The following is a 12140-nucleotide window of genomic DNA, read 5'->3' as shown; positions in this document are numbered from 1 at the left end:
GCTTCATTAGTGTAGGAGAACTGCTTTGGAATTCAGAGAAGGCTTGAGCCAACGATAATGAGCATAAAAATAATAGCTTATATCTAGCATGGGTCAGATTTTCAAAAGGTGATGAAAACAGGTAACTAGGCTAAGATTATGAAAGTTCCATGTTTAATACTTATGAAATATATAAATATATTTATAAATAAAACTATAAGCAATGTCTTAAACACAATATCAAAGATATATCAAAGATACAAGGAATATTAAAACTACTGGAAAAAGAGTAAAGATAACAACATAAAAAGCAATAAGGGGATAAAACCCAATAGCTATGAGAATAAAAATGAAATAGGTTGATATTCTTGAGCAGAAGACAGACCTCGGTTAGATTTCTGGCTCCATGTACTGGCTGTGTGTCCTTGAACAGTTCACTTAGCCTCTTTAGCCTCAGTTTCCTTACCTGGACAATAAGGACGATAATACCTACTGACTCCAACAGGTTATTGTAAAGATAGGGTAAAAAAAATTGAGGACTATAAAAAAATACTTGATAAACTGGACTAGTCCTTTCCTCTGGTTAAAGCTGCTTGCTTAATTGTCCTCTAAAACTTCAACTTCTCGTAGAGGTTCTTAAAATGGTACACCTTGGGTTGAGGAACGGAGTTTTGAGGAGACTGTTACAGATCCATGCAAGTTATTAGTCACTCATTAGCACATTTTGTTTTGTATTGTTTCATTTTTTTTCCTGATATTCTTATTTAATGGCGTTACAATTTCCTTCTGCAGTGGGAGTTGGATACTCTTTCTTTCAAGCATGTAAACTTTTTTCAAAAGGTACCCATCTTTATTATATTACTTTTGTCAATACATTTTTCTGAGTTTGTGTACTTGTGAAAAACCAGTTTGGCATCTAAAAACAGCAGCAGTTCATTCTTGCATTCTACCTGCAAGTAACTTTTTCCTGTTTTTCTTAATAACCATCCATTATTCTCTTCGTATTGTGCTTACCTTGGAAAATGACTATATGAAATGTAGATTATGCTTCTAAACTCAATGTCTTTCATAAAGTGACCCCCAAAAAAGAATAAAGAAAAGCAATTGGCAATGCTAAAATGAATCAGGCCTTCTTTTGTTTAAGATACTTCATGATCCAACTTTTTGTTAGGAGTAGCTTGGATTTGCTTCAGTTTGAGACTGCCTAATATATTTATGAGGTTGAATGCAGCTTAATAAATAAGTGACATGGATGGATAAATGATTTTATCCATTATGCATCATGCTTTGTAAACTAAATCAAAACATTATTTGTGCTACAAACCTTGTTCATTTTACCTAATTGCTCTGTGAGTAATAGGGATTGTAACAATCCATTCCAAACAATTTCTTAAGACTTTTAATCGCTAAGCCAAATATATAAAATTTGGTCAACTCAAAACATAGGTATTAATTTCTCATAAAAATGAGTCAAACTGTTTTTTTGTTCTTTGCTTTTATTTTATTTTTTTTCTTTTTGCATCAAATATAATTCTGCACCTAGCACAGGGCCTGGCACTTAGCAAGATGTAATAAATATTTGTAGAATTAACATTGAATATAGAGTGTAGTTATTGAGAATGGGAGATATTGACAGCAAGGAATAAAATGTAAAATGTGGCTTGAGCTCCTAAATCTGTATCTTTAGCCTAGATCTTTCTTCTAAGCTTTGGACCTCTGTTTATAATTTGCCTTTATGAATTTCCCATAGGCAACTCAGACTCAACATACCTCAGATTAACTCATGTCTCCTGCAATCTTTCTACTCTTCATCTTGGTGAATGGCATTGTGATTTCCCCAATTGCCCAAGCCTGGGACCTTGGTTCCTCCTCACTTATACCTTACCTCTAATGGTCAAAAATTCTATATCCTGTGGATTTGTGCCTACTAAGCATCTCTCTTGAATCAATTCACTTTTTTTTTTTTTCATCCCCACTGCTATCCTTACTGCCACTTTCCTAATCCAAGCTAACATCATCCTGGCCTTGGCAACTGTGACAGTCTTTCTGTCTCCTTCCACTTACCCTGCCCACTTTTTCTTCCCTTTCCTAGGTGTCTTACTTTGTGGACATTACATACACTGTTCTCTCTCTGGAACACTATTTCCTTTCCTCTTCCTTTCTCACATGTTAGCTTCTACTCCTCCATCAGATTTCCTATTTCTAAGCCACTTCCTTCAGGTAAGCTTTTCCTCCCCACATCTTCTCCTTCCCTGCACCCCTGTTTGCTTAGGTGTTCATGCTGTGTGATAACAAGTACTCCCAAATTTCTTCTTGGCTTTAGTGGAATTGTCTGTTTTCTGTCTCTCTTGCTAAACTAAGCTCTATAAGGGCAGAAACTGTGTGCAATTCGTCTTTGTATCCCCAAACACAGCCAAACACAGAGCTTAGCATATGGTGTAGGTGCTCAATCATTTTATATATATTTACATTGTTAAAAAATGAATACATCTACCTTGCTTTGAAGAATAAGATGCGTTTCTCCTAAGTTGTGCATATATTTATTTTGTACCTCTTAATGTAGTTGCAAAGAATTAATTGGCAAAACTAATAATTGCCTCTTAAGTTACCTTTAGAAATAAGTTTGAATCTCTGTAGAACAGGTTTCTTTAAAGTGGAGCGTATTAGTATTCATTGAGAAATTAATTTTGTATAATTCCCACTAAGTTTAATACATATTTATATAAACGATTATATAAACTTGAAGTTTAGATAGAAAATATATTTTAGTAAGTGAAAGTGAAGTATGGCGTCTAGAGAACATAGCAGGCCTTCGTTTTCCTGAGTGTGCTTGTCACTGGCTCCTGCTGAGGAGGGAAGGACAAAAGGTTTGTTCCTTTCGTGGAGAGAGGAGTCTCAGGCAGCCTGTGTGAGTAACAGCCTTTTCAGCAGCCCTGAGAATTAGGATCTAAACAATCTAGTCTTTGGTTGGACCATGCCTTTGGCTTTGTAGGAACATCTGGATTCCTTGCTTAATAATACAGTGGCTCACCCTTTTGAAACTAAACATTAAAAAAATAAAGATGAAAGCTTTGAATTTTGATGGCATGTTTAACATTTTATCATGCTTTGGACATGTTTATATGGTGGTTAGAAACATTCTGAGAGTAGATTATATGAATTTGAATACCACCTCTGCTTCTTGGACAAGATATTAACCTTAGTTCCTTATCTAGAAGACAGGGATAGAAGTTGTTACCTACCTCTTAGGATGATTTTGAGTATTTAAAAAGAAGATACATGTATAGCTCTTAGAACAGTGCTCAATATGTAGAAAGTGCCAAATAAGTGTAGGTGCTCTAATTAGTAGATTAAACTTAGATTTTTTCAAAATTCTTTTTGATTGAGTTAATCAATAAGCTACAATTTCATTAAATGTTTTTGTGTCAGAATGAATATTAAATCTGCAAATAACTGTGAGCACTAACACCTACTTCAATGCTTGGCAAGTAAGTGAATGTTTGATGAATGAGAGAATGGGTGAATACGTAGCAAAACCATGCTCAATAAGAAGATGAAGTCATGTGAGTAAGTCCAACCAAACATTATCTTCTATAGTGTGATTTTAAAATATTAATATAAACATATTGGAATATTAACTCAAATTATTTAATAAATATATACGTATTTTTATTAAAAGTGCTGACTTTAATTCTGGTTTGAAATTCTTCTTTCATATTTCTCTACCAGGGAAGAAGACTTGGAGACAAAATCAGAGCAACTTAAAAGTAAATATCATTAATTAATTCAAAATTGACTTTATTGCTTTAGTTGCATAGTTGGTATGGGCCTTAAACCATATGTTTTATTCGCTAGACAAATATTGTGTCTTTGAAAGACTATTTAACATCATCACTGGCCATCAGAGAAATGCAAATCAAAACCACAATGAGATACCATCTCACACCAGTTAGAATGGTGATCATTAAAAAGTCAGGAAACAACAGGTGCTGGAGAGGATGTGGAGAAATAGGAACACTTTTACACTGTTGGTGGGATTGTAAACTAGTTCAACCATTATGGAAAACAGTATGGCGATTCCTCAAGGATCTAGAACTAGATGTACCATATGACCCAGCCATCCCATTACTGGGTATATACCCAAAGGATTATAAATCATGCTGCTATAAAGACACATGCACACGTATGTTTATTGCGGCACTATTCACAATAGCAAAGACTTGGAATCAACCCAAATGTCCATCAGTGACAGACTGGATTAAGAAAATGTGGCACATATACACCATGGAATACTATGCAGCCATCAAAAAGGATGAGTTTGTGTCCTTTGTAGGGACATGGATGCAGCTGGAAACCATCATTCTTAGCAAGCTATCACAAGAACAGAAAACCAAACACCGCATGTTCTCACTCATAGGTGGGAACTGAACAATGAGATCACTTGGACTCGGGAAGGGGAACATCACACACCGGGGCCTTTCATGGGGAGGGGGGAGTGGGGAGGGATTGCATTGGGAGTTATACCTGATGTAAATGACGAGTTGATGGGTGCTGATGAGTTGATGGGTGCAGCACAGCAACATGGCACAAGTATACATATGTAACAAACCTGCACGTTATGCACATGTACCCTAGAACTTAAAGTATAATAATAATAATAATAATAATAATAAAAAGAAGAAGAAAAAAAGCTGCTGCTGCATTGTGTTTCACTGTACTACTGGCATATCCCCAGACATGCCAGTTTCTCAGTATGAGCTGTTTCTCAAGTCCTGGCTCAAGGTTAGAATCATTTCTATAGAACATCTTGTATATGTTCCAGCTTCTTTTTACCACCACCCACCATCACCTCAATAATCGTAAATAAGTGTTGCACCTTTTTGCAGAAGAAACTTTCTTTCGTGAGCAATTCCAGTCCTACAAGTATGAAACACACAGGACAGATTCTAATGGACCATGCAGAGGCTGTTAGCTCAGAAAAGATATCCATTCTTTTGTGTTGTTGTTTTTAAATTTTTTTAGAGATGGGGTGTCACTATGTTGCCAAGGCTGGAGTGCAGTGGCTATTCACAGGGGTAACCATAGCTCACTGCTGCCTCTAATTCCTGGGCTCATGCCACCCTTCCACTTCAGACTCCTGAGTAGCTGGGACTACAGGTGTGCGTCACTGTGCCCAATATACTTATTTACTGTTAGATACAAGATTCTTTTCTTCTCAGCTATCCATGATAGTCTGATATTTGTAAAGAAGTAGACTCATCATAGCTACAACATCCCACGTTTTCTTTTCTCTCTCTCTTTTTCTTTCTTTCTTTCTTTCTTTCTTTCTTTCTTTTTTTTTTTTTTTGAGACATAGTCTCACTCTGTTGCCTAGGCTGGACTACAGTGGTGCAATCATAGCTCACTGCAGCCTCAAACTCCTGGGCTCAAGCAATCCTACCACCCCAAGCTCATGAGTATCTTAGACTACAGCCATGGGCCATTATGCCTGGCTAATATTTTTAACACTTTTTTTTGATAGACAGGGTCTTGCTATGTTGCCAAGGCTGATCTTAAACTCCTGGCCTCAGGTGATCCTCCCGCCTTGGTCTCCCAAAGTGTTGGGATTACAGGCATGAGCCACTGCTCCCGGTCCCCAAGACCCCACATATTCTTCGTGTGTTTTTTGTGGTAAATAAAGATGAGAACATATTTTTAAGGGGCAGTATAGCGTAGTGGTACAAATTGTAAACCTAGACTGCCTGGCTTATAATCCCAGTGCCATCACTTACTGGCTTTATAAACTTGGGTAAGTTCTCTGGAACTCAATTTCCATATATAAAATGGGCATAAGAATAGAACACTCTCATCATGGAGTTAAAGACAAAATAATCTAATATTTGTGAAGCACTTTGAACATGCGTGGCATATGATAATGCTCTAAGTTTTAATGTAATTAATAGCAGCCTAGTGAATGGTCTATACTAATATACCAGGCCTGGTTATTATTTGGTACAGCCACAACTTCTGGTTTCAAGAAAGAAACAGCGTGAATGCCAAATTCTGTAGTATTACATGTTATAAAATCTCTCTGAGCCTCAGTTTTCCCATATTTAAAATGAGGAAAAGAATGCCATCACTTGCTAAATGCTGTTTGCATTAAATATAATATGTGTTAAGCACCTAGGATTGTGCATGCCTAATATATAGAAAGTCGTAATACATGTTTGTTTCTTTCATTTGTAATAAGTAGGTCACATTTTGGGGAAATACTTAGCTGATAGATACTGTACTTAATTTGGGGTTCTAGTTGTCATAAAGCAATGTTACATTTACTTGGGGGTCAGGCTTTTGGCAAGCTCAGCTGTCCAATACGGCTGAGATTGGATACCAGGAATACACTTCAAATGCTTCTTAAGAACAAATAATCATCACAAATCTTTTGCAGTTGACTCAGTAGGCCAGTCCAAGTCCTTTAGAGTCTGTAAAATAAGACAATCACTTAGAATTAGGGAGGCAACTTATAAAAACTAACATGTGGCAGGGAGTAGAGACAGAGATGTACAGGTTACAGTTATTTCAAGAAAGAATAGAGTTCTGCAGGTATCCCTGCAGCACATCATTAGATTTTATCATGTTCAAGCTTATGATGATGCCATTGAATCATTAGGAAAAGGATCTTCTAGCTTGCCCCAGATCTTAGAAAAAAAAATAAAGAAAAAGGATCAGTTATGTTGTGTGCCTTTGATTAAAGAATTCAAGGATGCATGTAATATTTTCTAGAAAGGTTTCCATCAGAAATCACTATGGTTAAAAAGATGGTTGGTTCTTCAATGAATACACTTTAGTTATCTAGAAAATTAACTTTTTATGAATCAACCTTATTTTCCAAGAATGCCAAATAAATAGAGAGTTAATACATAAAATAAGTTCTAATTAGTGTCTTAAATCTGTTTTCTTAGGCAACTCAAATCACTTTTTACTAGTATGTATCAAAGTTATTTTGAAAAATATCATAGTTTTATTTTTCAATTTATCTTCAGAGTTAGGACCTAGAATAAACTTAATTTGAGCTGGATAGCCTTGAAGAAGAATTATACCTACAGAGATGCTAATTTAACTTTTATTTGCTGTATTTCAGATTGAAGTGGTGCATGATTGTCAGGAGAAGAGAAGTTCTGGTCAATCCTCCAGTTTGGACAATGGCAATAGCTTGGATGTCTTAAAGAAGTATCCTTTATTTATTAATATAAACTCATATACACATCTAACTGTGGGAGTCTGGTTCAGTGTTCAAGGCCAATGTAATTAGAAATTTGAGTTCACAGAATGGGGTTTTACTGGGTGTGATGAAAAGAGCACTAGTTTAGGTGTCAGAAGTCCAGGTTTTAGGCCTGGCCAACCTATGGCCTGTTTATGTGATTTGAAGAAAATTAACTAAACTTTTTCAGAATGTTGCTATCCTCTTTTTTTTTTTTTTGCCCAGACTGAAATAAAATGGAGGTTTTTGTTTATCATTCTTCAAAAAGTTTTATTATTATTTTTCATCGACACGTAATCATTGTACATATTTATGGAATACAGTGTGAAATTTCGATACATGTGTACAATGTATAATGATCAAATCATGGTAATTACCTTATCTATTAATTCTTCAGCTTTATTGATATATAATTGACAAAATTACATATATTTAAAGTGTACAATGTGATGCTTTGATATGTGTATATATTGTGAAATGATTACCATATCAAGTTAGTTAACACATCTATCACCTCACATAGTTACCATTTTTTTTGTGTGGTGAGAACAGTTAAGATCTATTCTCTTAGCAAATTTCGGTATACAAAATGAATAGAATGGTACATCAAAAATTACAAAGGATTATACAGATTTATACAATGTTATTTAATAGATGTTAATAATGGTTTTGTTCACTGTTATAATGGTATATTAATATTCTAGACATAAGAATATTCAACTTTTTAATTTTATATTACAGAGTTGTAATTAGCAAGCATTTTGCGGCAAGTTGTAGGTACACATATGTGTGTATGAGATACATACATATATATATACACACACACGCACACACACACACACATATACTATAAAGCTCTCAAATGTTAAATGCTTTAATATCCAAAAAGAAAAAGAAAAAAAAGTCAAAAGTATAATTTAAAATCAAATAGGTTACTTATACTGGGGACAAGGGAAATGAGTTTTAAATATGACGTCAATTGGAAATCACATTGAAAAGAAAATATATTTTATTTTCCAGAGACAATAAACAAAATTATTACAGAAATGGGTGGGGCGTGGTTATTCATGCCTGCAGTTCCAGCATGTTGGGAGGCCCAGGCGGGCAGATCACTTGAGGTCAGGAGTTTGAGATCCGCCTGACAAACATGGTGAAACCCTGTCTATACCAAAAAATACAAAAATTAGCCAGGTGTGGTGGCAAGCGCCCGTAATCCCAGCTACTAGGGAGGCTGAGGAAGGAGAAACTCTTGAACCCGGGAGGTGGAGGTTGCAGTGAGCTGAGATTACCCCACTGCACTCAAACCTGGGTGACAGAGTGAGATTCCATCTCAAAAAAAAAAAAAAAGAAAAAATTATATATATATATATATGAAATATAACTATGACCTACACTTTGGGAGACATGGTAAAAAAAAATCTACTGCCTCCCTTAGAAAATTTCAGAACATTACTGGGAAAAGGGAAAAATAGTGCCTAAAATGCTAATACTTATTTTTTAGGGAAAAAAGGGTATTAAAATTCATAAACTATGCTACCCCAAAACAATAAAAACCTCAGACATTTAAAAATAGTTATTGAGTTTTTAGTAAATTTATTCCTAATCTCAGTGAGTTAGAAATAAAGTTCTTTAAAGCTTATAGTAACCCTTGAGCATATATATATATATGAAAAAAGCAGGAGATATATATATATAAATGAATATAAATATAATGAATAAAAACCACCCATAAGACTATATATATAGTTTTTATTCTAGAAACCATAAAAGTAGTTTCATATTTTGATGCTAAAACAAAAACCATTGATAGTTCCTATGCATTAGCTAGTTTTACCTTCTCATGATGATAATACTTGAAACATTGCAATATAGATCTCAGTAATAAAATAACTGATAAATATGGTCTTTTCATTTCAGCCACGTCCTAAATGAACTGATACAGACTGAGAGAGTTTATGTTCGAGAACTGTATACTGTTTTGTTGGTAAGCTATTCAAATTGTATTTGCCCTCTCTTTTCCCGAATGAACCCTTGCTACATTCATTAGAAGGTGTTTAGGGACAATCTTCTACTTCCATCTCCTTCCCTGGTTGTCATATGGCAGCAGTGGGCATTTCTTTTATTGTTGGATGCAGCATGTTGGCTAAACGTGCACATTCAGGCTCTCCCTCAGTAATGGAAATGATTGATTTAGAGTTTATTACAGAAGAGAAAATGTTCTCTTAAGGATACAGCCGATTGTTACAGTTATTTCCAGGGTGCTATTTAGAGATTGTGATGTAAAAAACTGAGAATGGGATAAAATAGTCATTTGACAAAAATGTCGTGATACGAATTTGGTCTGAAAAAACCTAAACACATATTGCCAATTTAAGGAGAAGCTGATGACCTGTAATCTATGTTTTTATCTTGGTTTCTATCTTGTTTCCTACACTACAAGCTACTCTGAAGGCCAAAGAGCTATTACTTTATTCTGTCTATTGACTGGAAAACCTTGACTTCCTTTCCTTGTCCTGCCTTCTCAAAAAAAAAAAAAATCATGGATAACTTTGGGTAGGAGATTTGAATTGAATTAAAATTGAATTAAAATTCAAACAACTTCACCTTCAAATCCCCTAATATTCTGCTGTACCTACACCATTAGTAGCCCAACCAAATGTGCATGTAAATATTTTAAAATGCATGAATGTATTTATTTTGGGTAGGGTTATAGAGCGGAGATGGATAATCCAGAGATGTTTGATCTTATGCCACCTCTCCTGAGAAATAAAAAGGACGTTCTCTTTGGAAACATGGCAGAAATATATGAATTCCATAATGAGTATGTAATTGCTGAATTGAATATTTATTTTTTATGAAACTATTTAAAGTGCTCTCTTGACCAGTTTATTATATTTCACATAAAATCATGTAATTTTTTCTCTCTGAAATTTTCACAGCATTTTCTTGAGCAGCCTGGAAAATTGCGCTCATGCTCCAGAAAGCGTGGGACCTTGTTTCCTGGAAAGGGTTAGTTAAATTATTTTTTTAAATATATAAATATGCACCACCAAATTGGCAATGCACTTATAAGAACAGATTTGGCGACGAGATAGGTACTTTATGTCTTTATGTTTTTGGAGAAGATACATTACTCCAGTGAGTATTTAATACCAAACCAAGTTTTGCGGCAGAAATGAAAGCACTGGGACATCCAGAGCATAAAAATGCCCATTCCATTCTGTGGTATCAAATGCTTCAGTGGCTCAGCTCTTGAACACTGACTCCTGGGTAATCCTAGTAATCCAGGGACAATCCTGGCTATGAAGATGTAAGAGTTGGGATCATCATAACAAAACTATCTGGGGCTTGGTTAATTTTTTTGCCTAAAAAACACCTTATTATTTATAATATTTGTCTTATTAAAATACATGTAAAGTTTTAGAATTGGATCCAGTCTGACTTCCAGCCACCAAGGCATCTATCACAGGAACTTCATAGAAACAGAGAGCTGTCAGTTCTTTTCATTCAACAAAAGCATTAGGGAGGCCCATTCCTCTGTGTCCGGAGTATGGTTAATACAATTGACTTTCCAAGTTAGTGATCATACTCTCCTTCATTAGAGTTTTCTGTTAGAATATTTTTCATGTATGCTTCTCTGCTTATGTAGTTTCTCTTCTTCCTGAAAGATTAGTTTTGTCTTGATTTATGAGTTTATTCAATAGAGGTGATTTTTGAAAGCTTCAAAATAGATATCTTATCCCACAAAGTGTTTATGAAATGAGAAGAGAATAAGGATAAGAAAGAACTGTGTATCAACCTTGCTCAACATGTTCTAACTTTATTTTTTAATTTTTAAATTTTTTTTTTTTTTTTTTTTTTTGAGACGGAGTCTTGCTTTGTCACCCAGGCTGGAGTGCAGTGGTGCAATCTCGGCTCACTGCAACCTCTGCCTCCTGGGTTCACGCCATTCTCCTGCCTCAGCCTCCCAAGTAGCTGGGACTACAGGTGCCCACCACCACGCCCAGCTAATTTTTTGTATTTTTGGTAGAGACAGGGTTTCACCATGTTAGCCAGGATGGTCTTGATCTCCTGACCTCGTGACCCACCTGCCTCGGCCTCCCAAAGTGCTGGGATTACAGGTGTGAGCCACCACGCCCGACTAAGATGTTTTAACTTTAAACACATTTAAGTTATGACCAAATTCTTTCCCAACTTCCTCAAGCAATAGCAGTTTATCCTTCCTTTAGACTCTATAGTATGTAATGTCTGTCCTACTCATTGGAGACTTTATATTTATTGTGCTTGTGTACCTTTACATGTATACATGAATTTTTCCCGAAACTTAATGGAAAGCCCTTAGATCCAGAGTCTATATCCTATATATTGTTGTATCTCTCATTAGGTTAGCAGCGTTCTTAATAACCAGTTGTGGTTTAATAAATGTTTATTGATGAATTATTTATTTATTCAACAACCATTTACTGGTCACCTACTATGCACCAAGCATTGTGCCAGATAATGTGGATACCAAGCCCAAATCTATTTAGGTATAAAAACAGGGAAATTATTAATTGTGTAGAAGATGACTTGCATTAGATTCAAAATATACAAATGGTCCTGGGAAACTCCAGAAGAGGGGCATCTTACATAGAATGGGGGTATAAACAATGGTTTTATAGAAGAGATAACTCATGAGATAAATGTTAAATAATGAGTAGAAGGTAGCCCATTCATGAGGGTCAGAGAAAGAGGATTTCAGGGAGAGAGAATTGCTTAAGTGCCTAAATGGATTATGCTACAATGATAATGTCCCAATGATGAACCTAGGACTGTAGGCTCTAACTTGGAAGTCATATACAAGTTCATTCACTAGGGAATCAAGAGACTAATAACAGAATATATTTCTTGGCACCCTATTAGTTCATCATTATGCAAAAAA

General features: G+C 35.3%; 1 protein-coding gene across 13 annotated transcripts in view; it reads left to right on the top strand.

Annotated features, from left to right (window-relative positions):
- The window catches only part of MCF2 (MCF.2 cell line derived transforming sequence), a 117350-nt gene that overhangs the window by 86550 nt on the left and 18660 nt on the right, over positions 1–12140 (top strand). For 9 of the 13 annotated variants that reach the window (XM_050777409.1, XM_050777406.1, XM_050777407.1 and 6 more), the window contains 6 exons: positions 772–819; positions 3709–3746; positions 7100–7188; positions 9137–9203; positions 9925–10040; positions 10159–10228. In XM_050777409.1, coding sequence (XP_050633366.1) covers positions 772–819; positions 3709–3746; positions 7100–7188; positions 9137–9203; positions 9925–10040; positions 10159–10228 — 428 coding nt within the window. The remainder of the gene's footprint in view (positions 1–771; positions 820–3708; positions 3747–7099; positions 7189–9136; positions 9204–9924; positions 10041–10158; positions 10229–12140) is intronic. The other 4 variants (XM_050777416.1, XM_050777415.1, XM_050777414.1 and 1 more) reach the window with 1 other exon arrangement.

The sequence above is a fragment of the Macaca thibetana genome, chromosome X (genome assembly GCF_024542745.1).
Source record: "Macaca thibetana thibetana isolate TM-01 chromosome X, ASM2454274v1, whole genome shotgun sequence".
In the NCBI taxonomy this organism is placed as follows: domain Eukaryota; kingdom Metazoa; phylum Chordata; class Mammalia; order Primates; family Cercopithecidae; genus Macaca; species Macaca thibetana.
This window is presented reverse-complemented; position numbering and strand designations above follow the sequence as displayed.